This window comes from Phycodurus eques, chromosome 13, assembly GCF_024500275.1.
Source record: "Phycodurus eques isolate BA_2022a chromosome 13, UOR_Pequ_1.1, whole genome shotgun sequence".
In the NCBI taxonomy this organism is placed as follows: domain Eukaryota; kingdom Metazoa; phylum Chordata; class Actinopteri; order Syngnathiformes; family Syngnathidae; genus Phycodurus; species Phycodurus eques.
This window is the reverse complement of record NC_084537.1, coordinates 12,198,503-12,223,170: the sequence shown is the minus strand read 5'-3', so window position 1 is coordinate 12,223,170 and position 24,668 is coordinate 12,198,503. Positions and strand designations below refer to the sequence as shown.

General features: G+C 39.9%; 1 protein-coding gene across 6 annotated transcripts in view; it reads right to left on the bottom strand.

Annotated features, from left to right (window-relative positions):
* The window catches only part of pik3r2 (phosphoinositide-3-kinase, regulatory subunit 2 (beta)), a 50,414-nt gene extending 26,496 nt beyond the window's left edge, over window positions 1-23,918 (bottom strand). For 3 of the 6 annotated variants that reach the window (XM_061693441.1, XM_061693444.1, XM_061693446.1), the window contains exons 1-2: window positions 16,333-16,463; window positions 13,993-14,862 (exon numbers count right to left, since the gene is read on the bottom strand). In XM_061693441.1, the coding sequence (XP_061549425.1) occupies window positions 13,993-14,311 (319 nt within the window). In that variant the 5' untranslated portion in view covers window positions 14,312-14,862; window positions 16,333-16,463. Of the gene's footprint in view, window positions 1-13,992; window positions 14,863-16,332; window positions 16,464-23,714 lie in introns of those variants that run through there. The other 3 variants (XM_061693443.1, XM_061693442.1, XM_061693447.1) reach the window with 3 other exon arrangements.
* Window positions 23,919-24,668: the final 750 nt, after the last annotated feature.

Below are 24,668 nucleotides of genomic sequence, written 5' to 3'. Positions count from 1 at the left end.
GGAAAAAACAAGTTAGTCAGTGACAAAATGTTTATACTTATGTATATACGTTGTACTTTGCAACTGTCTGTGGACTAAATCAAACAGAGTTTGAGTCCAAGTGAAAGATTACAGGAGAAAGTGAAAGGAAAAAAAAGAGCGATCCCATTTCCATGTCCCCTCCCTTTCTCTTTTCCCCTCTTTTCTTTTCTCCTGTCGTGCTTTCTCTCCTTTCTTCCACTCTGTCCCGATCGCTGCTTCGCCTTAGCTCTTTGCGTGAGTGGAGCACAATAAAGGATTAATCAAAACTCCTGAACAAGCAAAAGCCCTGTGGCTGTTCGCCAGGCACAGCTCAGCTAGGACACACAGGCACGCAGCGCCTCCTATTCGGTCCCAGAGCAGAGCTGTTTGCTGGGCTATTGGGGTGGAGTATGGGGGAGCTGGATTTGGTGGGGGGAACACCAGTAGCAGGGAGGGCCGCGTCTGACTGGGGCTTGGCACTACCCTTCCTTCCTGTTAAATCGCTGTTGATTATTAATTTGGGGAGTTCAGACAAGAAACGCTGCACTAGCACATTCCATTCTCCCTCTCTTGCTCTGGTTCTTGTTCTCACTTTCCCTGGATGGCTCTTTCTGTCTTTTGCTCCTACATTCCTTCTCCCGCTTCTCTCCAGGAGTCCTTTTTTTTCATTTTACTGCCTTTTGTTCTCTTAACTTTTTATCCAACTTCTCGTTTCCCTCCCCTCCATTTCCTTCTCTCTTAGTTTCCATGCCTGCCAGTTAAACATGAAAACTTTGCCTGGCAGCGTCTCCAGCGCATACAGAGACAGACCTCCACCTCTTGTTTATCCCTGTCGGCCATCTGGACAGGTAGGCCCCTTCCCCCTCTTCTCTCAACCCAGCATCACTCACTTGGGTGTACTTGGGAGGAGTCCTGATATCACGGTGTGCTCCACCTTCATTACTTGACATCATTCTCTACAATATGCCTGCATTACAAATTGCAATTATCTAGAAGAGTGGTGCCCAAACTTTTTTGACCCAAGATCTACTTTTCAAGCAGCTAACCTCCCGCAATCTACCTTTTTTGTAGGGGTGGGAGCTGCGACCATGTCTCCGGTTTGAGAGCGCAGAGCGATCCCAGTGAGCTAAAATTCTGGGCCGCCGACACAGCTCAGCACCAATGTATGTTGATGTACCTTGCATCACCGCATGAGCCAATCTTGCACAACACAACATAATTAACAATGTAATTTTTTTGTCATTACCTTAGTTTACTCTGATGACTTGCACTGAAGTGAATCAGCCAGGGATGCGTATTCAGTGTCGTATTTCTACCTCTCCGCTCCCGAGCCAACGTTGTCAACATAACAAACAAGTGTGCTCTCACAAGTGGTTCTTCTACACCGAGGCAACCAATCGGAGGAACCGGGGTGATCTTCGCCAAATATGGACAAAGTGGATACAAAACTGGGTCAAACAGAGGTAGCTGTCAGAGGGGCCTTTTCTGGACACTCGTATGACAAAACCAAGGTGTTTTTTTTTAAATTAAATTGACACTTTTATACTAAGTCCATGTTAGAGAGTCACTCTATGGAGTCTAAATAGCCAAACTATGGGACCTTCAAAGGATAGTGGTAACCAAGAGAATTCTAATGATCTATGCATTTTAAACATTGACTATGCATGGGAGAAAGTGCATGAATAATATTTGGAATTTTAACTTTTTGTCAAAAAATGATGAGACCTTTTTTTTTTTTTTTAAACCTCATAACACAACATCTTAACACTTCCATTACATAAGCTCTGACCAGTTTTTTATGCTGTTAACGCAGTGACTACTTGAACCATTTTGTCTGCCTGGATGTTTGGAATGACTGAAGTTTGAACGTGTGACAGATATTAGTCTTTGTGCGGTGATAACGTTAAGCTTGTGAAAGGGACTTAAAGGTTCTGACGTCAAGCTTTGGGTTTGCTCCTGGCACCCGAGTGTTATAATTCACACAGATGCTTAAGATCCGTGTCATGCAAACAAAGGTTGAATTTAGGAGAACCTATCAATGCTGCCATTTTTCTTGCACAAAAGCTCAACACTTAGCTGGAAAGAAAAACTCCAAAACTCAGTTTTAAAATACAGATGAACCAAAATACAGAGCTTATTATTACTTGTAGAGTCAGGCTGCATGCAATGAAGAAGGCAAATGGAAGGACTGAGTGAAAGATTTACCATATTCTCCTCTTGAGGAGGAAGGAAATGGTCATAATTAACATGCAAAACAAACTTTATTTCAAAGCTTATTTCACCATCCTACTAAAGGGCAAACGATTAATTGAGGAGAGCTTTTTGTCCATCTGCAGCCTTTCCAGTGAACCCATGATACAGCTCATGTTTCACGAAAATAAATTAAACAATTTGTGAGGCAGATAGCTTGTGAAAACCTTTCTTGATAAGCTTCAAGATGCAAACCTTGACTTAACAAGTCTCCTAACCAGAAGTGGGTAGTAATACACTACATTTACACCAACACATTTACTTCAGTAACTTTTGTAATTAATTGTACTTAAGAGTAGTTTGATTGCAACATACTTTTGACTTTTACCATAATTCCTCATGATTTACACCAACACATTTACTTAAGTAACTTTTGTAATTAATTGTACTTAAGAGTAGTTTGATTGCAACATACTTTTGACTTTTACCATAATTCCTCATGTATAATGCACATTTTTCCCCAAAAAATATTCAAAAGTCAAGTGTGTATTATACATAGGTATAGTAAAAGTTCGAAAATTCTTTCACAGTGAAATGAGATATGTGTAGATACAGTATGTGTTTTAGAACAGCCATAAATTAGTTTTAAAGCCGCAGTGTTAAAACTAAACACTTGGGTGCGCCACAATGTTAAATACATTATTAAAGAACAAGTAAACCTCAGTATTACTAACATTACTGATCAGAATTGATTAGAAAAACAAATTAGGAGAGGGTTACCACGAACATTTATTGCATATAAATATATCAATGGATAGAAAGTCATGGATACGCATTATACATAGGATGAAGGGTTTTCCTAATTTTCAATTTTGGGGGTGCACATGATACTCAAGTGTGTATTATAAACGGGAAATTAGGGTACTCGAGTATTTTTGTGAAGAAACTACTTTTACTCTGCTTCACTGAGCTACAGTCAGCTCGCTACTTCTATCCATCCATCCATTTTCTGAGCCGCGTCTCCTCAATAGGGTCGCGGGCGTGGTGGAGCCTATCCCAGCTATCATCGGGCAGGAGGCGGGGTACACCCTGAACTGGTTGCCAGCCAATCGCAGGGCACATACAAACAAACAACCATTCACACTCACATTCACACCTACGGGCAAATTAGAGTCTCCAATCATGCATGTTTTTGGGATGTGGGAGGAAACCGGAGTGCCCGGAGAAAACCCACGCAGGCACGGGGAGAACATGCAAACTCCACACAGGCGGGGCCAGGGATTGAACCCTGGTCCTCAGAACTGTGAGGCTGATGCTCTAACCAGTCGGCCACCGTGGCTCGCTACTTCTATTTTAATCTATTTATTATTGCTTGTGTGATGTACTGTATGTATTTGTTTGGGTTTGTCAGAGACTTGTGCCTCGTGTGCTGTCACACGGCTGTTTCACCAATCCAACGCAACCACTAATGACGTTTGACTCCATTTCACCAATCAAATGGAGCCAAGCAAGATTCCGTGGCCCCACGCAGAATCAAACTTTCAAAGTGACTATCATAATTTACATGAAGTGGACAGACACCTACATTTAACTTAGACTGCAAAAAACAACAGCTATGTCATGCGCCGTCATCTGTGTCTGCCTAAATATTTTGACATTTCAGCCTACAAAAACTCAACTTGGAACTTGAGAAACAAGAGGCTGTCTTACTCTGTGTTTGTTTGTAACCCTGTAGAATAAGACCAGAGGTTCAACCACAGGTACTGACTCCAAATTGCAGTTTCTCCAACTTTTTGGAGCTCTCTGTTCCTCGCTGGAGAAAGTACACACCATGTATGCAATGTACAGTATGCAGAGCATTGAAGAAGACATTGTTTTTTTTAGTAATAACACAGATGTCAGTATTGCGGCTAAATGTGGGTGAATCCAACCCTCTCTTGTGCCTGAATTTGGCGGCACGGTGGACGACTGGTTAGGGCGTCAGCTTCATAGTTCTGAGGACCCAGGTTCAATCCCCGGCCCCGCCTGTGTGGAGTTAGCATGTTCTCCCCGTGCCTGCGTGGGTTTTCTCCGTGCACTCCGGTTTCCTCCCACATCCCAAAAACATGCATTAATTGGTGACTCTAAAATTGCCCGTATGTGTGACTGTGAGTGTGAATGGTTGTTTGTTTGTATGTGCTCTGCAATTGGCTGGCAACCAGTTCAGGGTGTACCCCGCCTCCTGCCCGATGACAGCTGGGATAGGCTCCAGCACGCCCGCGACCCTAGTGAGGAGAAGCGGCTCAGAAAATGGATGGATGGATAATTTATTGTTTAATATAAAGCGGCGCAGCACTGGTTACAACTGGTTAGCACATCTGCCTCACAGTTCTGAGGACCGGGGTTCAAATCCCGGCCCCGCCTGTGTGGAGTTTGTATGTTCTCCCCGTGCCTACATGGGTTTTCTCCGGGTACTCCGGTTTCATCCCACATCCCAAAAACATGCAGTGTAGGTAAATTGAAGACTCTAAATTGACCATAGGTATGAATGTGAGTGTGAATGGTTGTTTGTTTCTATGTGCCCTGCGATTGGCTGGCGACCAGTTCAGGGTGTACCCCGCCTCTCGTCCGAAGATAGCTGGGATAGGCTCCAGCACGCCCGCGACCCTAGTGAGGAGAAGCGGAACGGAAGATGAATGAATGAATGAATTTAAAGTGGCATTTTTGGGCAAGATCTGAATTTGCACATTCCTATTTTATATTTTTATTTGGCATTCATGCCCTGATTAAAAAAATAAATCAGAAGTTACACACTGCTTCGTCTGTACTGGAGTATTCTTTTTTTAAATGACTATTTACTCAAGAAATTGTTTGAACTACTTTTTCCTTTTTTAGCCATATTTTAATGTAACGGTACCCTTAAGAACAATTTTGGGCTACTCTAACCACTTCTGCTCCTAACATCAACTACAGATATGGATACTGTTGCAAGATGTCTGCTGTCTTTGTGTGTATGCATGATCAGGCAACTGAGAAGGGGCACAGGAAGCCGGATGAAATGAAGTTTAGGTGAGACAAATTCCTGTTTAAGGAATGCTATCATAGCTCCTCCGTTCAAGCCAATGCAGCACCATTGGACCAATGTATTGATGATTAATCACATCTTGGTGCAAAAATATCAAAGGCAAACACGAAATGTAGTAGAAAATATGATGTCATCTACTGATATCGCACATCCCAGCATTATTTTCCTCAATACGACACTGCTCAATACGACACCGCCATGGAAACATGAATTCAGAACATTCTGAGTTAAAAACTATTACCGGTAAATGTTAAACCAGAGTAAAAACAAACAAAAAAACGTTCTAAAAAGATTTGTCTTTAAACAAAAACATCTACAATATGTGGAAAATTACAAGTAAAACCCAAGTATTTTCTGCCACCTAAAATTACATTCACACTTAACCTAACAAGTTTTAATTTTGGATATGTACTTTGAGGAAACAATGCTCAATGTGCCAATTTTAGATCACTCAAGGCTGCTAATATGCCTCAAATGATAACTGCAAGTTTGTATCAGAAAAAATGTTAAGCGCTCGAGTAGGACACCTTTTTATACTTCATAACAAATACAAAAAGGCTTACATTTTAATATAAAGAAAAATCCATACACATCACAAAGCACATTACTTTGTCTTGTGACAAGATTTCGTGTGGACAGTTTCCACAGTTCTACTGTATTTATTTTTACTTTTTATTTTTAATCAACCTGAGTCTTCAAAAATCACCAAGAGAAGACAGGCCTGTTTTAAGCCATCCTGGTCACTCCAAACGTGTTTGTTATGTTCAGTGGTGACAAGACCAGTTGGTGTCTGGCTCACGGATGATGTGTAACAGTATGTAATGCTGCCGGTCACGTTTCATGCCTGCATGTCTTTGCTGCACCCCCACTAAACAGACATGCAATGTTTCATGACCGGGCAAGACCATACATTCCTCTGTCACAACACGCATCCACGTCGCGCGTGTTCAAGTTGGCCTCGACGACAAACGTATATGATTGACACACAACTCTTGATCTGGTTTCACAGGCCTCCGGGCACTGCTTTGCATCCATCCATCCATCCATTTTCTGAGCCGCTTCTCCTCACTCGGGTCGCGAACGTGCTGGAGCCTATCCCAGCTATCATCGGGCAGGAGGCAGGGTACACCCTAAACTGGTTGCCAGCCAATTACAGGGCACATACAAACAAGCAACAATTCGCACTCACATTCACACCTACGGGCAATTTAGAGTTTTCAATTAACCTATCATGCATGTTTTTGGGATGTGGGAGGAAACCGGAGTGCCCTGAGAAAACCCACGCAGGCACGGGAGAACATGCAAACTCCACACAGGCGGGGCCAGGGATTGAACCCCGGTCCTCAGAACTGTGAGGCAGACGCTCTAACCAGTCGTTCACCGTGCCGCCCACTGATTTGCAGATATGTTTAATAAAACTTGTTTTTTCCTTCACTTGACTTAAAGGGACTCTCTGATGCTGTGAATATTGGCATTTATTCCACAGCTCTGGACTTACACATGATGCTTGCAGAAAGAAAAATCCACCAAAAGAGACTCAGGAGAAATTTTAGGCTTGTTTTCTGATGAAATATTTGATTTTTAGACAGCTTTTGGCCTGCCCACATTTTGGTCATGTCAGCCTGTCATGGCTTGACACATCAGGTGCAGGGGGCAAGTACAGTTCCTCATTGAACTACTATGAATTCTGTGCAGTACTTTTTGCCTAACAATGAAAGTCCTGATGTTTTTTTGTTTTTTTTAAATCAATCGTTGAAATGTCTTGTTGAGGAAAGAAGACAGCCACATCATCCCACAAGGTAAGTGCTTGCAGATAAATTTCCACATATGTAAACGGGTTTCATCAGCTCAACGTCGTATTGATTGCATCATAAATGCCTCTAATATATTTGAAAAGACTTTCGATGGTTGACGTGACAACCATTTCTGTAGGTGCATGGTGGCATTGTGCGATAAGTGGCATTGTGTGATAAGTGGCATTGTGTGACACAGGCGGACTTTGATAGGCACTGCTGGCTTTCAACACGGCGAACATCTGCCATTACGGTGCCGTTTTCGTTCTATTTTATCAGGCTTGAACGCTTTAAAAAAATGTTTTGGACAATGACATTTAACAGGCATTGGATTTTGTGACATATTAAAGGCTTTTTGTATGGTAATGGGGCTCAGCTGACTGCAACATTATTGTTGATGTTTGGGGACTTTTATGCACGGATTGTCGTCGTACTGTATTCTACAATTTTAATTAATGACCGCATAATAAATTAGCAATTTTTTAGTATATTAAATTAGCGATTGAACATAATTTTGGGGTGCTATAGCTCTTATGTTCATGTGAGAGAGTGCAATGTCATTGTGTAATTTTAACCAAAGACTTCCCAAAGACCACGGTCTCTGAGTAATGATGCTTTTAAATTATGATAATAGAGGACTGAATTGGAAAAATAAACAAGGTAAAATATGGTTCACCTCTAGATAAGGTAGAGTGGTAAATAAAGTCTACATACCCCTGTTCAAATGCCAGATTTTCGTAATACAACATACTACAAAAAAATAATTAGACCAAGCCAAATCATATCAAAACTTCTTCCACCATTAATGTGACCTAAAAGCTGTACAACGCAATTGATTTTTTTCAAGAGAGTAACTAAAAATAAACTACTGAAATAATGCGGTTGCTTAAGTGTGCGCACCCTCATATAACAGAGATGTGAGTTGTGTTCATAATTAATCACACTGAAACTTATGTTAAATGGGACAGCTCTCAACTGTCACTATTTGTAGTGCCTGTGATAAAACCCCAAACAATTTGGTTGTTCTAGTAGGCTTTTCCTGACAAAAAAAAATAATAATAATTCTCGCAAAAGCCTGAAGGTTTTATACAAGTTAATGGTGGAACAAATTGTGAAATGATTTATCTTGGACTCATTTTTTCACAGAAACTTGCATTTGGAACAGGTGTGTAGACTTTTTATATCCTCTGTAAGTCCTACATGCAAGTGTGGAAATAGAGTATGTCTGCAGTTTATTCCACTAAACTGAAAAGTATAATCTCACTTTTAGTTTGGGTAAGCAAAATCCTCATAGGCAATTTCCAGGGACCATGTTGTTGTAATAGACTCTGTGCCCCAACTATTCCCCCGGTGCGTCATCCACAAATTAACGCATCCTTCAAATAGATGTCTCCCTTTTTCCCATCAGAAAAAAGTGGGTAGTGCCAGTAACCGCATTTATCTCAATTCATAGATAACATAGTTTAGAAATGTCATATTTTAAAACTAGCCCTTTTGAACTCCATTGCTTACTCTGTTGCCATTCGGAACAGCCGCATGGAGACTTACTGAATGTTATAAATGAGTTTCCGATGCACTATTTAAGAGGATCTTCTGTTATGTGGAGAATGCGTCTTTAACGACGATATGTGCCTAACTACAAGTCAAGTCATTAAGGTTGAAGCAACAACATAATGACATGCTTGAATTACTTTCTCTGGTACTAAAGAAAAATGCTCCAGGAAAATGAAATTTGCTCTACCACTGCAACCTGAAACATGCTACGGTTTCTTAAGTCCAGGAACCAAATCCAGCTGGTTCCTATGCTTGCAGTTGGATGGTGTGGCCTTGGCTTTCACCGTTGCCCTCATCCCCCCCTCCCTTTTCAGCCTGTCCACATCTTTTCCCATTCTCTACTGTCCCAGCCCCTCTCCCAACCCCTTCATGGATTCTTTGAAAGTGTTTTCCAAGTAGCATGGGGGGGGGGAGAGAGTGAGCGGAGGCCTCTCCTTTCTGAGAACTGGCCCTGCTTACATGGTTTATGGGCGCCCAGAGACAGTATCAGACGTGTATGTGAATCAGGGAGTGAGGCTGCAGAAAGAGGGAGCGAGGCTGTACGAGGAGAAGGGAGGAGTTTGCAAACATGCCAGGCCATGGTTCACCTCAGGAGGCAATTAAAGTGAGGCCAGGGAGAGAGTGATATAAAAGAGAAAAAAAGTGGAATAATTCTTGTTACAGGGTATAGTTTTTGGTTTGGGGCGGGGAGGTACAAAGGCATTTTTTGATATTGGTCAAAAAGTACACTTGTTTGGTCACCCTACATGTTTAAGATTTATGAGTTGTGCTTGCAACAATGTCGATGCAGGAGAGATGTGATTAGAAATCAAATAATTAGGTTGCTATCTTTAAAATTATGTCATTTATTCTGGTCAGAACTAATAAAATATATAAGAAATGTGTCAGAAAAGTTCAAGGAATGGTATCACAAAAGGTATTTTTCAAACCCAAACTACAAATTTTACCCTTCAGTGTGGGCCAGACAATCAACTAGCATGTCTACTTTGTTCAGTGTGCAAGATGATGTTGTGGAAGGACAACTCAGGGCTGCTCCACCATGACAACACGCCTGCTCACAATACCCTGAGCATCTGACACTTGGAGCAACCTACTTAGTGACCTGGACTGTTTTTTTTCCTCTTTTCCAAGCTCAAGGGAGTCATCAAAGGGACCCATTTTGAAGACGTGAACAAAATACGGACGGCTGTGACGACGGAGCAGTGGAGGATCTCAGATGAATTCCTCCCTGAATCCATGAAAGCATGACAGAGAGGCTGGGATATGCGTTAGACTGCAGGGAGATTACTTTGAAGGGGAAACATTGTTGTTTGCAGTTTAAAAAAAATAAAATAAATAAATATATATATATATATATATATATATATATATATATATCCTTTTTGACACCAGTCTTGTAACTTTTCTGACGTACCTTATAGTCTTGTTCTTAGTCTGTACCAAATATTAAAACTAGAAAGGAGAATGTGTCTCTTACAGATCAAATAAATTATTCCAATTAGGAAGCATAGTCAGGACTGCTTTCTTATACAATGACTACAGTAAATTGTTGTACCCGTCCATTAAAGAAAGAAAAATCCATAGTGGTGATTGAAATAGGTTGAAATGAACAAAGATAATAAATGAAAATGCACCGAAAATCAGGTTTTTCTTTATTTTGTGGTACAATAGAATTTAATGTTAAAAATAATAATAATAATAATCAACTGCCCTGGACAAAAATAAGAAGGGGAAGTATGTGGTTCAAAATCATTTTTTGTCATATTTGTTGAAACTGTCAGTATGTAGCTGACATTTGTAAAATGAGCTGTGAGGGAGGGGGGGGGATAACAAAAAAATCAGCCCTCTCTGTGTATTTTGCTATTTGCTATCCCTCGCGAAAAGTCGAGGTTTAGTGCATTGTAAAATTAAAAGGTTATACATGGGATGCTGGACCTCCACTGGACCTACACTCCACTTTCACGCAATGGCCAAAATGTCCGTTCCAACTGAGAAATGAAAGTGATATTTGTCAAATTTGGGTCTGACCACAGTGTCCTCCATTCATTCGCAAAGCTCGGGCACCCTCCTCACTCCTTTCTCACCAGTCCTCTCACCAAGGGTATTACTTGGAGCTGCAATGTCACCAAATCACCAACAATTTACACCTGCTGCCCAACTGGTTTGTCTCAGTGTTTTTCAATGCACTGGGATAATCACTGGGGCACCTGCATTTGCTGGTCAAAGTAAATTTAATGTGCACTCTTGCCTCCCTGAAATTGAGAAGCACTCCGACAACATTTGTGATGCATTATCTCTTGTTAAAACAGCTTTTCAGAAAAGAACAGATCATTTCCTTTAAAAATCACACATCTGAAAGGGGGACACTTTACTTCTGTGTGCAATGAATGGCCAATTGGTTCAAGCTGAGGTAATGCAAAGTTCACAGCCTACGTGCTCAGAGCCAAACCTGGGCCATCTGTCAAAAAACCAGGGAGAATTACAGAGGAACAGGAATGTATGGGGTCATGCAGCAACTATTCTCCTTTAATTCTGCCAAACCGCAATGTTGAACTAATTGGTTGAAGACAACCTCTATATTGCAATTCATAGTATTTCTGATTTTAATTATTCTTGTCATTGTGGGATTTTAGTCGATGCAGGTTCTCCACACTTGATTTCGTCGGCCAAAATCCAGAACGTGTTGCCAAGGTGTAAAGCTGCTCTTGAATTAAATGAACTCTTTATAGTCCCACTGGAAATATCCATTAGCTTGTATTATAATGAAATGCTAAACAGGTTTGATCGTGCAATACAGACACTTTTGAGACTTACAGCAAGTGCATGCTAACCCATTTTAATTAAGGTACACTTACACTTAACACTCTCAACACAATATAAATTTGGTCCCCAGGGAATCTGTTTACATTTTTTATAGATTCTGTTTCACACAATCCGTTGTGTTTGTGTTATGGTTTCAAGAGCAATTCTTTAGGTATGAGTCGGGGAAAATAATAAAATAATGCTCCTATCACAAAAATGCATTTTTAGCAGGTTCATTAACATTTGTTATGGAGAATGTCATTTAATACATTGCTTAAATGTGGATTTATTTTAATGGGTTTGACTAATTGTGGTTTTATTGCAAAGCTTTTTAGCAGGCGTGTAGCGGGGGGTATAAAGGTTAGAGCTGGGCATTGTTAAGAACCTCACTATTCAATTTGATTTTGATTCTTCACTTTGGAATTTTATTCGATTCAATATTGATTAGACTTTACACCAATCTGATCGGCCTGATCGGTACTGGCCGATAATTAGCATTTTATGCTGATCGGCCAATCGGCTTTAATGTCATAATTCGCCAATCCGATCAATCCGCAAAAGACATTTAGTCCGTCGCCATCGTGTACAGCATATTTGAATTCAAAAGCTAGTTTATTTTTAGCCTTGTCGCGTGTCTTTTGACGTTCTACTGTAGAAATCTGACAAACAATAAAGTTTTTTTTTTTTTTTTTTTAATAAATATGTCCGCAGTGTGGGACAGAAAACACGTCTGAGACAGAGTACATGTAATGCGTGGATCAGACTACAAGACAAATTTAGTCTTTCACGATTGTACTATGTCAGACTACTGCAATCAAATCTTGTATTCCGATACCACCGCATCGCATCTTTTATGATCACTGGGCTTTATCTTGTCAACTCATAAACAACTCAAACGCATAAACATCGCATCTTTTATGATCACTGGGCTTTATCTTGTCAACTCATAAACGCATAAACATCTGCAAATAAAAATTTGAATATGACTTATTTGTCCACATGCCAAGTACAAAAGTAAATAATATGACAGCTGTGTGTAAACACTGAAAATGTAAAGTGCATGTAAACTGAAATGAAACAAAGTAAAAAATTATAAAATAAAAAATGCGCACAATAACTTAATTGATTCAGTAATGAACTTAACTAATTTGATAAACTATATGATTTGGGAAAAAATTAACACAACTAGAAGCCAAATGTGATGTATTTAAATTCATAGCCAGTGAGACAGTCTGAAAGGCTTGATACAAGAATGCTAGATTGACGTTTAATTAGAAAAAAAGCACAAATGTAACTTCTAAGCACTGATCTTCAGCAAATGTAAAAAAAAAAATGTAAAAAAAAAAAATGACTTGGCCAGGTCATGACGCAGTTAAGAAATACTGCAACTCTGGTGCATTTTTTTTTTTTTTTTTAACCCCCGAGCTGTTGCTTAAAAAAAGGTTAAAAAAATAAATAAATCCACGCCATGTGCCTTAAAGGAGTGTAACGTCAATAAAACGAGTGGGGGAGGCAGTAAATTGTGTTTGTGTAGATGTGACGACTGGAACAGCAGGACGGCTCATTCTAGACGCTGACGCTTGTGTCTTAATTACTCATGTAGACATTGTTAAGTCCATGGTAGCTAAAAGTAGCATGTGATTACCGTTTTTAAAGCAAAGTTATTCACATTTTCAGTCACATTTTCACAAATTCAACTTTAGGAAATCAACAGCAACTGCTGGTGCCAGCCATCTTTTGGTGCAAGACATGACCTAATCGACTATCAGTTCCACACGCCTACGACAGCTTTGTTAACAATCAATTAATCCATTATGATTAAGACCATACTAAAATTATAACTAGTAATACTGTACTGTAATGCAGGGGTGTCAAACTCATTTGCACCAAAGACCACATGGTGGTTATGGTTTCCCACAGAGGGCCGTTAGGACTGTGGAATATAAATATAGGCATTTTTTTTTTTTTTTCATATTTTTACATATACACAAATGTCCCTCCATTTCAGTGTTGTTATATAGCTTCTTAAGAACAAGAACAAAAGGAGGGATTTGGCAAAAAAAAAGCTTGTAATATCTGTAAAAAGTAGAGCTGCAATAATACTGAATCAAAACCAAAAGTTGCGACACTTTTAGATATTAACCTGTGTTGTCTTTGAAATGGCAGAACCATGACATGCCCCACTAACTCCTAGAGTTTAATCGTGTTATAACCATGGGTCAAAAAATTGAGATACAAATCAAACTTTGGGGCATCATTACAGCCTTAGTAACAAGTGAATAAATATTGTAATTTCTGTATTGGATTTTCTGCCAAAATGAAAAGAACAAAGCAATTGAACAAGAATCATGTCAAAATCATCAAGAATCATCAATTTATATGCATGTATAGATTAGAAAAGGTTTTACTTATTCTTAGCAATAAAATGTGAGAAATTAAGAAGAATAACCAGGATGTGAATTATATACATTTCAATTGTAATAAAAACAAATTCATTTATCATTTTGACTGTCTGTCCTCCAACTAAAATAACAACATTACATCGCGAGATAATCTTTCATATGCAATAAAAAATGTATGTGGCCTTACCTTGACATGACTCTGGAGTGGGAGCAGCCGGTAGGGGTCGCTGAGACCTGGGTTGACTGGACGGGAGTGCCATCTTGACTGGGCCCACATATTCGACATACGTTCCAGGGAAGTCGCCTCTCTGCTTGGAGCGCTCGTTGTAACCGAGAAGCCAGCCGAGGCACTCGGGCTTCTCTGCGCAGCCCTCGTGGTAGTTTTCTACAGACAGTAGTGAGGCCTTGCTAACAATCAGGAGGTCTCCTGGCTGCAGATCCAAATCTTCTTCCTGGTCCTTGGTGAACTCGTAGAGCACACGGTACTGGAAACCTTCCGTTGCCATCTTGTGAGGGAAGCACGATTCAAAATGGCCCAGTGGAGGATTATATGTTGCAGGCCAAGCCCCCCTGCAATAAATGGGTCCAGCTAAACAAAAATCCCCCGAGAAAACAGCAAATGAAAAGTTGGATGTTGGATGTTGCGGGGTGGCTTTGGTGTGGGTGGAGGGAGGGGGCCCACGGAGTCACCCGAAGCTTAGAAGCATTTTCACAAGTCTGTAAGGCAGCGCTTGACCTTCGAACGTTTATTTCAGACCTGACCGGTGTTAGTGAAGTGGTGCACTTTCCTCAGCTTGATACCCCGGTTCAGCCAAATGATGGAGCAGAGGGAGAGCGTCGGCAACATGCTCCTTCAAGCGGCGAACACCTGTTGGCAGCTGGATGCTACGGGAGCAGCCGAGTTCAAAATATATCAGTAGAGGGACGTGTGTCGCCAGGCTCCCCACAGTCGAATGAAGTGGTGTAAATTGGAGTACCCTTGGTGGAGTGGGACAGCCTTTAATCCTCTTCGGTTCTGTAAAGCTCCCACATATTCTGGACAGGGACTATGACAAACCTGCAGCACATTAAACCCAAAAAAGATACCATTTGAAAAGTGAATTTAAAAAACCAATGCACTTACTACAGAACGCAAACGTAAATCATTAGATCAAGTCAGGCATAAATCCAGCATACAGTATTTAGGTGAAACGAATCTGAAATGTGTGCATGAAAATGGCAAATGCATTTGTGAAGTCTTCAAAAAGGACACAGATCGGATGATTATGCTGCGTCATAACCAACAGCAGACTCGATCCCTGGACAGGAGCCTCCATTCCCCTCACGCTACATTCACACACTCACTGCTTTTACCGATGTGTCACAATTTGCTCAGGAACATGAACTTTGCCTGTGAAATCAACATCACATGCAAATGATTGCATATTCCAAGAAAAACATTTTCGTTGAACGAGAGTGTGAAGGAAAACCGGACATGCACTAAGGCTAGGGGTTGGAGGAGGTCACCTTAATTTTTGGGGGAAGGCTTCACAATAATTTGCTCTCTGCAGGCGATAAAAGAAAGCAACACTGTGCTGCTTCGGAAATATTTTTGGCTTCATTCTGTCAAAAGAGCTAAATCACTCTGTGCCAAGATGACAGATAATGAACGGAGAGTCAAGTGATGCCAAAACTGGAGACATAAAACACCATATAAGAGCAAAATACCATCATACTACTCATGTACAGCACGTCCAGCAAAAGACGATCTTACGACACACAAAATAAGAACGCCACAGATAAACTTCACTGCATTATCGAGTATTAATGGCATCACTGATTGTAAGGGCCAAATTTCATCCAAATAAATGTTAAATTTGTATTCAAAATTGTTGTTGAAAACATGTGAACGTCCTTTTCCCAAACCATCAGAAACATGAGCGGGCCCAAAGTTGCATTTGTAAAATGGCAACTGGACTGAGGAAAGAGAGGGCGAGCGAGGAAGAGGGGGAAGAGATTATGGTTTGCAGATTAAGAACAACATCTGCGGTCTGTAGACCAGCCAAGGACGATGATCATGTTATCGGAGATGCACTTAGACATGAGCTAGGACACCTTGAAAGGTGGATACGAGTTTTGGTGTTCTGCGGCAAGAGTTACAAGCTATTTAGGGCAAGGTTAACGAAAAAGAAACGACCGAAACCAAATAACCATAGGCCTGGTTAGCAAGGCCCAATGTTTTGAAACCAGAAATGCTGGCTGAATGGATACTGTTGAAAGTAATGCATTGCAGACACTAAAATAAAAGTAGGTGAGCGCACGGTTAAAAAAAACACCAAAATTCCTAAGCGTACTGGTTAGCTTGGAAAGGGCATGCTTTCGAGCCACATGACACTGTGGTCCCCTCGCGACATTTGGAAAGAGAGCATAAATTCCTTATAAAGCATGTGGAGGCGCAATATCTTTTTGTCTATTTGGAAAACAAACAAAAAAGAGAGTGATCGAAGAGTTATCCCGTCGAGACGATGCAGTCGAGTGCAACACTCACCCCACTTTTGGTTGAGAGAGAAGCCGGACGGGCTCAGCCAGACTCTCCGTTCAACATCCTTCCGAGTCGAGAAGCAAGAGGTGCCAGGCTAGACACGTGGCACTGGCATACCCAACCACAGCCCGCAATCCTCACACCACCATACCCCTAGCCCTACCCCTTCCCTTCTCCCTCCACCTGCTCTACACCCCCTTCACCCAACACCCACAGTCCTGCGTCTGACTGACACCCCCCTCCACATCCTCACTCAGCAAAAAAGTCCAATGGTTTATCCAGTTGCCGTGTCGTTTATTTACAGTCCAAAGGCTCCAGCGGGAAACAAGTTGAAGAAAAGTTGAAGAAATATCACCACGGCGGGAGCGCCCTTGTGTGCTAATCCTTTTTCGACTACTTAATTCCTGCGCGCCCAAAGTGGCACGAGTTGTGCAAGGTGAAAGAACAGTCGGCGGAGTCCCACTCGGAGAGTGTTGAAGAAGCAGCCCACTGTGTGAGGGAGCAGCTGGCCAGCTCAGCATCACGAGATCCATCCTCTCTTTTTTATTACAACTTTCTATTCAGTCACAGAAAGAAAGCAGGGGGTAGGGGGGTGGGGGTGGGGAACGGAGCACTTTGCTGTCAGCGGACTCCGAACGGCTGAGGGAGACCACAGGAAAATAATTAATGAATAGGCAGCAAGTAACTCACTGTTGCTAGAGCGAGGGAAAGCTCTTCCTGCGAGGTGATTGGCTGCCGCGTGGACCATGTGCTACCCAGTCACCAGAGAAGCCGGGCAAATCAAGGAAACGTTCTAATATTAGAAAATGTTTCTAGGCAGCCATCATACATCTGACCCAAACAACTACACCTTTTCTCACCATGTAGGGCTTTTATTTTATATTTTAGCCATATATTTGATTAAGATGAGAGATTATTTAACAGGGGAAATCATAATTTTGGGATAACAGAAAGAAATTCTAGCATACACTGCATCCTCTTTATATGGGCTTATGGTGACATCGAACTGCCATATTTGTATCATTACACTGGAGTTGAGGAATATGTACAGCACAAAATAATTGAGACATTCAATGTGAGGATATACACATTATCATTTAAAAAAAATCATTTATGTGAAACTGTATCCCCCTTGATAAAAAATATAATTTAATGTCAGTTATTTTTATTGACATTTCTTCAAAGTGGGATTTTATAGTCATTTATTGTATAACTAAAACTATAAGATTTTATTGTGGATTACCTCTGCAATTAATAGTTTTGTAAATTATTTTTAAAAATAGTGTGTTTTTAAAGTTACAGTTTATATAACCTAATGATACTGAACAGCTAAATGCCCAAAAATGTCTGTATGGATACTAGAATACCTATTACAGTACACCTAAAAGCAAAAACAAGTAATAAAAGCATTTTGCATAGCGTTTTGCATATACTGTATAGTTATATACACATACTGCTGTATACTGCATAATCTAAATTAAAAATGTGCACCCATAGGAAATAAAATGTATAAATGCATGATAAAATGAACTGTAAAACACTTTTTGTTTTTTAAAGAAAGGTGTCCTGCACATTTATCTGATTGCATATTCAACAAATTAAATTTTAAAGAATTTAAACTATCTGGAACACTGGATAAATGGCCTTTGTTAGTTGTCTCTGCTTCCTAAAATTAGACGTTAACATGAAAACTAATCATTTAAATCTTGAAGAAATGTTACATATTCGACATATTTGCATTACTCCTTACACATAAACCCCTCTGAAAATTTTGAAATACGTATTCCAAAAATTCCATAGTCCATAGGAGGTTGCATCATTATTTACGACTAATAATATTACTTTTATACTATTCTTATTACTATTGTTTAACAACAATATCTTATTTCATTGTGTAAATTGTCGCCATCTGGCAGACCACTCATGTCCGCCGAATATGATCAATTTAATATTTTTCCACAAATTGATACTATTGGTCTGTCCCCACATCATCTGTTATTTTCACAGATTATTAACCAATGTAAAGCATTGAAAATAGCTTGAGAACAAATCTTTTAACTCTCTTGGACACTAAAACTGTCTGAAAAATGTCATAAAAGTGTGTCTTCCTCACTCTGGGGGAGCTATGCGTCATTATGTCGCCTCAAGATTGAAACAATAATGAGTGAAAATAGGTTAGATACGTTTGAGTAAACCCGTTTTATTAATAATTGATAGCTGTAATGCTTCAGTTGAAAAGAGAGCGTGTCAGCCACAAAGGTATTCATTCATTTTCACCTATTACACTGTTTATTCTGTTCATTGTTTTATTCATTGAATCACTCATGGCTCTAAAGACCTTTGACAAAGAATTTGGGAAGATGATGTAACCACTATCGTTTGCTTTCATGAAATTTTAAAGGCTTTTTGTTTGGTTGGAGGGTCGGCGTGAGCGCAGACCAGATTTCCTACCATTTTTAAATCAATGACAGCGATTTCTTTTCAGCAAATTAACGATTGAACATGATTTTGGGATGGTGTGTTATTGTTGGTGTGCAATGATATATGATAGCAATATAAGGTATAATGTCAATTTAAACAATGAGGTGTTTGGTAACTAATGCAAGATGCCGTTTTCTTGAAAAGTAATTTGTAGTATTTTGGAGATGCAAAGAATCTGCTCGGCAGCAACGATATAACTGCACAAAAAAGCTAATTCATCATTGCATAGTATTATGCCACACACCCCTAAAAAAACTAGTATATTCTCTTTTGATATGCTGGTATAGTAAAATTACATAACATATATTGTACATGTAAAAAAATATGTGTATTCCTGTATTAGCTAATCTTGCTGTAAGTGTTTTGGCAAGCAAACTAGAAAAGAAAGAGCAACTTCAAGTATAATTCTTTTTTTTTTTTCATCTTTCATCGACAGTCAAATCTAACTGGGTCAATCATGTAATTAGGTGAAGCCATATTTGACACATTTTGGTTTTACAGGAACTGGGTGTCAGCAAATGCAATCCAAAAATGTACAGCCTTTCACTGTCACACCTCAAGATGTTTGGAAAAAAATGGGAATATAATATTTAAAATAACCATAATATGAACTAGAGCACTGAACATAAAAAAGTGGCTGGAAAAGGGAACGGATTCACTGGTGAATGCAAGGAAACAATTAATGCTGTAAAGTTTGTGTTGAGACTTTATGGCCGAGCTGCTGGAGGAGCTGACGACTGAGGCACACCACGCATGCATACTGGCCCTGGGCCATGGAGCCACATGCGAGTGAAAAATCGACTGCGCCACAGTGGAGACTCGAGACAGGCCAACCTTTCAGGAAGACCTAAAATGGAGGCTTGGGTATTGCGTGATTTGAAAGTAGTGTCCCTTAAATTCAAGAGGACATTGTTAATCCAAACTTCTGGAACGACGTAATATTGTGTGGCATTGAGAGACTATTCTGAGCCATGAGACTCACTTTCACTCACTTTCTATGAGGACACAAACAGAAAATTAGCCGTGAATATAGTGGAACCTCATGGTTGAACACAATCCACACTGGTGGACTTCTTTAGGCTTTACGTTCATAAAATCCATAATATTTGGGCTATCATTCTGATATTTTCACATGTGGAAGGGGGCATAAGTAGACATAATTTTTTGTTGAATATTGAAGATAGTTTTCTGACATTAGGCGACGTTGAGCTTTTCCATGCTTAAATTAAGTGTTTAGACTGTCCTCACAGCAGCCGCTGTGTTTACCATTTTAATTAGTGATACCCCAGTAAATTAGCAATTTTTTAACATATTAAATTAGCGATTGAACATAATTTTGGGGTGTTGTAGTGTAGCTGCTGTTTTCATGTCAGAGTGCAAGGCAATGGTACATGATTGCTTGGGTTCATGAGCCTTGCAAGGATGTGTGTCACTCGTTGTCATGTTTGTATCATTTTAATCATGACACCCTAATACATGAGCAATTTTTCATCATATTGAATTAGCGATTGAACATAATTTTGGGGTTATAGCTGTTGTTAATGTGAGATAGCTGCTGTTCATATGAGAATTCAACGATTATGACAACAATATAAGGTCTAATAACAACTTGAATAAAGCGATGTTTGGAAACTCAAGAAAACTGTTATTTTTTTACATTTCCTGAATATTTGTTATTGTGGAGATGAGGGGAGTCCGCCTAACAGCTATGATATACGTATAAAATATGAGTTAATACTGCAACTTAATAGCGTCGTAAATTCCTTTGTCCACACCAACTATGCAGTGTCTCCAGTCATGTTTTTTTTCTTTTCTTAAAAAGCTTTCATTTTGGAGGTGGGGGTATTCCACCTGACAGCGACAATATATAAAATATGACTAAATACTGCCACTTTATAGTATAGTACATTCCTTTTTCCACACCAGCTATGCAGTAAATCTGGTCGCCACGTCAACCACTGACATCACTCCAAGACATGGGGAGGAGGGGGGAGGCGGGGGGTGGGCGTGTCAATTTTGACGATAAAAATGCAATTAGCTATTAACAAATGAAAATGTCTGCCAGTTTCATTTTCTTGAGCATAAAAATAAATAAAATCAACTTGTTAATGAAATATGCACCATTAATACACCATACCGCCTTTAAGCTGTGTATCTACCGCTTGTCATTAATACAACAGAATAACTGCTTTGTCTTCAATTAAAGAGGCCCACATTACACAATAAGTACTGGTACATTTGTGAGTAAATTGAGATAAAAATCATCATTATTTCAGTATGTACAATTTTTGTGATATTTTGTTTTGTGATGAGTCGTGTGATTTTTGTCTGTAAAATATGTATGTGCCTTGGCTCAATATAAATTGGGAAACACTGCTCTCGGCGTTGTGAACATCACAGGCATGACATCAAAGCAGTCGAATATGGTACTTTCTTTTTCGTAAGTGGTATGTTCTTCCAGCAAATGCCATGGCATCACAGAAAAGGTAGACTAGTTCTGAAAGGATAATAGCTCACCTGTCTTGAACCAAGCCACACTTTATGTTCCATCCATACATCCATTATCTGAGCCGCTTATCCTCACAAGGGTCGCGGGAGTGCTGGAGCCTATCCCAGCTATCATCGGGCAGGAGGCAGGGTACACCCTGAACCGGTTGCCAGCCAATTGCAGGGCACATACAAACAACCATTAGCACTCACATTCACAGGAAACCGGAGTGCCCGGAGAAAACCCACACAGGCACGGGGAGAACATGCAAACTCCACACAGGTGGGGCCGGGGATTTTTCTGCACTTCAACCTTTTAGCCTTGACATAAAAAAGCGCTTCACGTGTTTAGATGTTCGCCCTAAAGATATTGTCTGTTGCTATTTTTGATCAAATAGCACCATTTCAGTTTAACTGAGCCTCCCCTGCTGAAGGACACATAACAAAAATAATCCCAGCTGGACTCCATCTGGTGAAATGTGAAGTGAGGGAGCATACGTTTAATTCCAAATGCTCTGGAAAATCACTCATGGCATTTAGAGAGGATTTAGCCACTTTAGAAAAAAAACACTTTTGGACACATTAGGCCAGACGCAGACCGAGCGACACGGCTGAAGGCAACTGAAGTGGACAATCACGTAAAAAATAAAGTCGGTCTTTCACACCTGCATACCTGGCGATTGACCCTCGAACACTTAAACCAATACACTGCAACGGAGCACTGCGTTATTGGGAAACAATGTTTTGAGGCGGCACATATACGATGTTATTCATTTTTATTGAACGACCAACAACATGGCATGATTGTCGAGGAAGAAGAGAGTGGATATTTGATTGGCTCTTGGCTCCATTCATTGACTGCACGTGTGTAGATCAGTGACAGACTCTCCACGCTTCACTGTTTAGCCACAGATACATATCAAATTATAAATATAGTTAATTTTAAAGTATAAGACATAGTGTATATATGATATCGGTACGGTTCGGAAACGGCTGGGCCGATCTCGCTTCATACCTGGAAACAGTCATTTTTTTTGTGAAACCTCATGTGACTTGACATGGAATTTCAGACTGGCCATAACACTTGCAAAGTTGCGATGCCATTCATATGAGGACACAAACGCGATGCTGCGATTCAAATTTCGAATCGCAGCAAAACTGGTGGCCGACTGTCACTTACTACTGAGCTGCATCTACTTATTTGTTTTGTTTTTTATAATTCCCACTTGCATTGAAAGTGTAAATTTAGAATTGACAATATTTCACACAAAAAAATTGTATAGTTCAAAGGTCAGTATTGTAGCGCATGAACAAACTGTCGCATTTGTGGAGGAGACGAGCGCAGTAGAGTCAAGTGTGATGACGTCAGGCTGCAAAATGTTTAACATCAAGAGATTTAGGTGGATTTACCGTATCTTATTAGACAAGTGGCAGGATTTTAATTAAATCCTAAATGCAAGCTAAAGTGATCTGCACAGTCATAATGCCAGGTCTCCCCCCTCTGGTCGTATGCATGCAATGGTATTGAATGATTGCAATAGATTTCTTTGGTGCTAAAAAATTCAGTGTTAGGTCTGGTATTTTTGTGCCATCTGAGTGTCAATTTGAATTTGAGACATTGGAATTTTTTTTACAATTTTTTTTTTTATCCATCAAATTTGTAACAATAAGTTTTTACCATTAAAAAAAACAGCGTAAAAATTCCAGTGTAAAAAAAAATCATAAATTTAAACTCAGAAGGCACAAAAATACCACAAGCTCTAACACTGATTTGTTCTACCACAAAACATTCAGTGTAAAAAAAATAATTAATAAATAAACATTTATGTTGCACAGATATGCCGTATCGTGTAGTATTTTTGTATCACCCAGGTTTCAATTTGAATTTCCTTATTTTGTAATTTTTTTTTTTTTCACTGAACAGATATTTGAAGTCGAAAAATTAATTTCAAACTTAGATGACTTCTCAGTTCGAGCACAACATAAGTTCATAAAATAGGGAAATTATTTTGTGCGCAGAAATGTTTTTTGTTGAGCCAAGTTATCAAAATTATATATATATATATTACGGGTAAACTGACAGTAAAAAAAATCCAATTACTTTTGTCCATTTCAGAGTCTATACTGTTTTTACTTTTACCCTAGTACAGGAGTTAAATCAGCACATTTACTTTTACCAATACCAATGTCTTTTTTCTGTACGGGCGGCACGGCAAAGCGAGGCAGCTAGCAACATTTACTGTACATGTGACATTTAAACCGAGCTTTTCGACTATAAAAACAACAACAACAAAATGTGGAAAAACGAACAGGGGTCGCCACCATTGAGTCTTCCACCATTTTCCAGTAAGTTACAGTGGCTGCCTCGCTGTACTAGAAATGTGCAATAAGTTGAGGGGGGTGGGGGGAGACACACTCACCCGTTGATATTTCTTGACTCTTCTTACTTTATTTTAGTCGCGACGCTCGAAACACTGCAAAATGTCAGGAGTCGGTCCAGTGTTGAAAAAGTACTCAGTGGCTTCCAGTGGTGCGCGGAACTTGTGGAAAGCTCTTCTTTTTTCACTTCGCCTTCTTTTTTCCCCCCCGTTCAGAACTCCCTGCTCCCCTGCACAGCCATTTTCCAGCACGGCAAGGGAGGGAGGAAGGGAGGGAGGGAGGGAGGGAAGAAAGAACAGGGGGAGGGGGGCGGTTGAGCGCGTGGGAACAGCCAGGAGGACGGCAGAAAGAGCCGAAGCAGTCCGGAAAAGTACGAACCTTCAGACACAGGCTCCGAACGCACTCGACGTAAAAAAAAAAGTTAAAATCTCTCACTTTGGAAATAAGTATGTTTATAATTATTAATTAACGGCATTGGAATTAAAACGTTGCCTAATTTTGGGGAAGCATTGTAATGTTATGATAAAAAAAAAGGATATTTTTAGTGAACAAAAAGGTATTTTTTCAAGCATAGTGGGTCAAAGTTGAACAGGGGAACAGTCAGATTTGAACAGAGGAGCAACAATTCATCGATTAACCGACAACTAACCGGTGATCAAATTAATTGACAACTATTTTTGATAATCAATTAATAATTTAGAGGCATTATTTAAATAAAAATTCTCCACGTTCTGATTTCAGCCACTCAACAGTAAATATGCTCGTATTGCTGTAGTCCGCCATGAAAACAGACTGTGTTTCATTAAAATAAGACATTTGCAAACATCTGCTTTTACTTTGGAAAACAATGATCAACATTTTTCCCTTTTCTGACGTTATGTACCAAACCAGTGTCAGAATCGTAATCAATTTATGAAAAAACAAACAAATCCATTATGAAAATAAGCATTATTTGCAGCCGTATTAACCTGTAATTGACAAGTAGTTGAACCTGA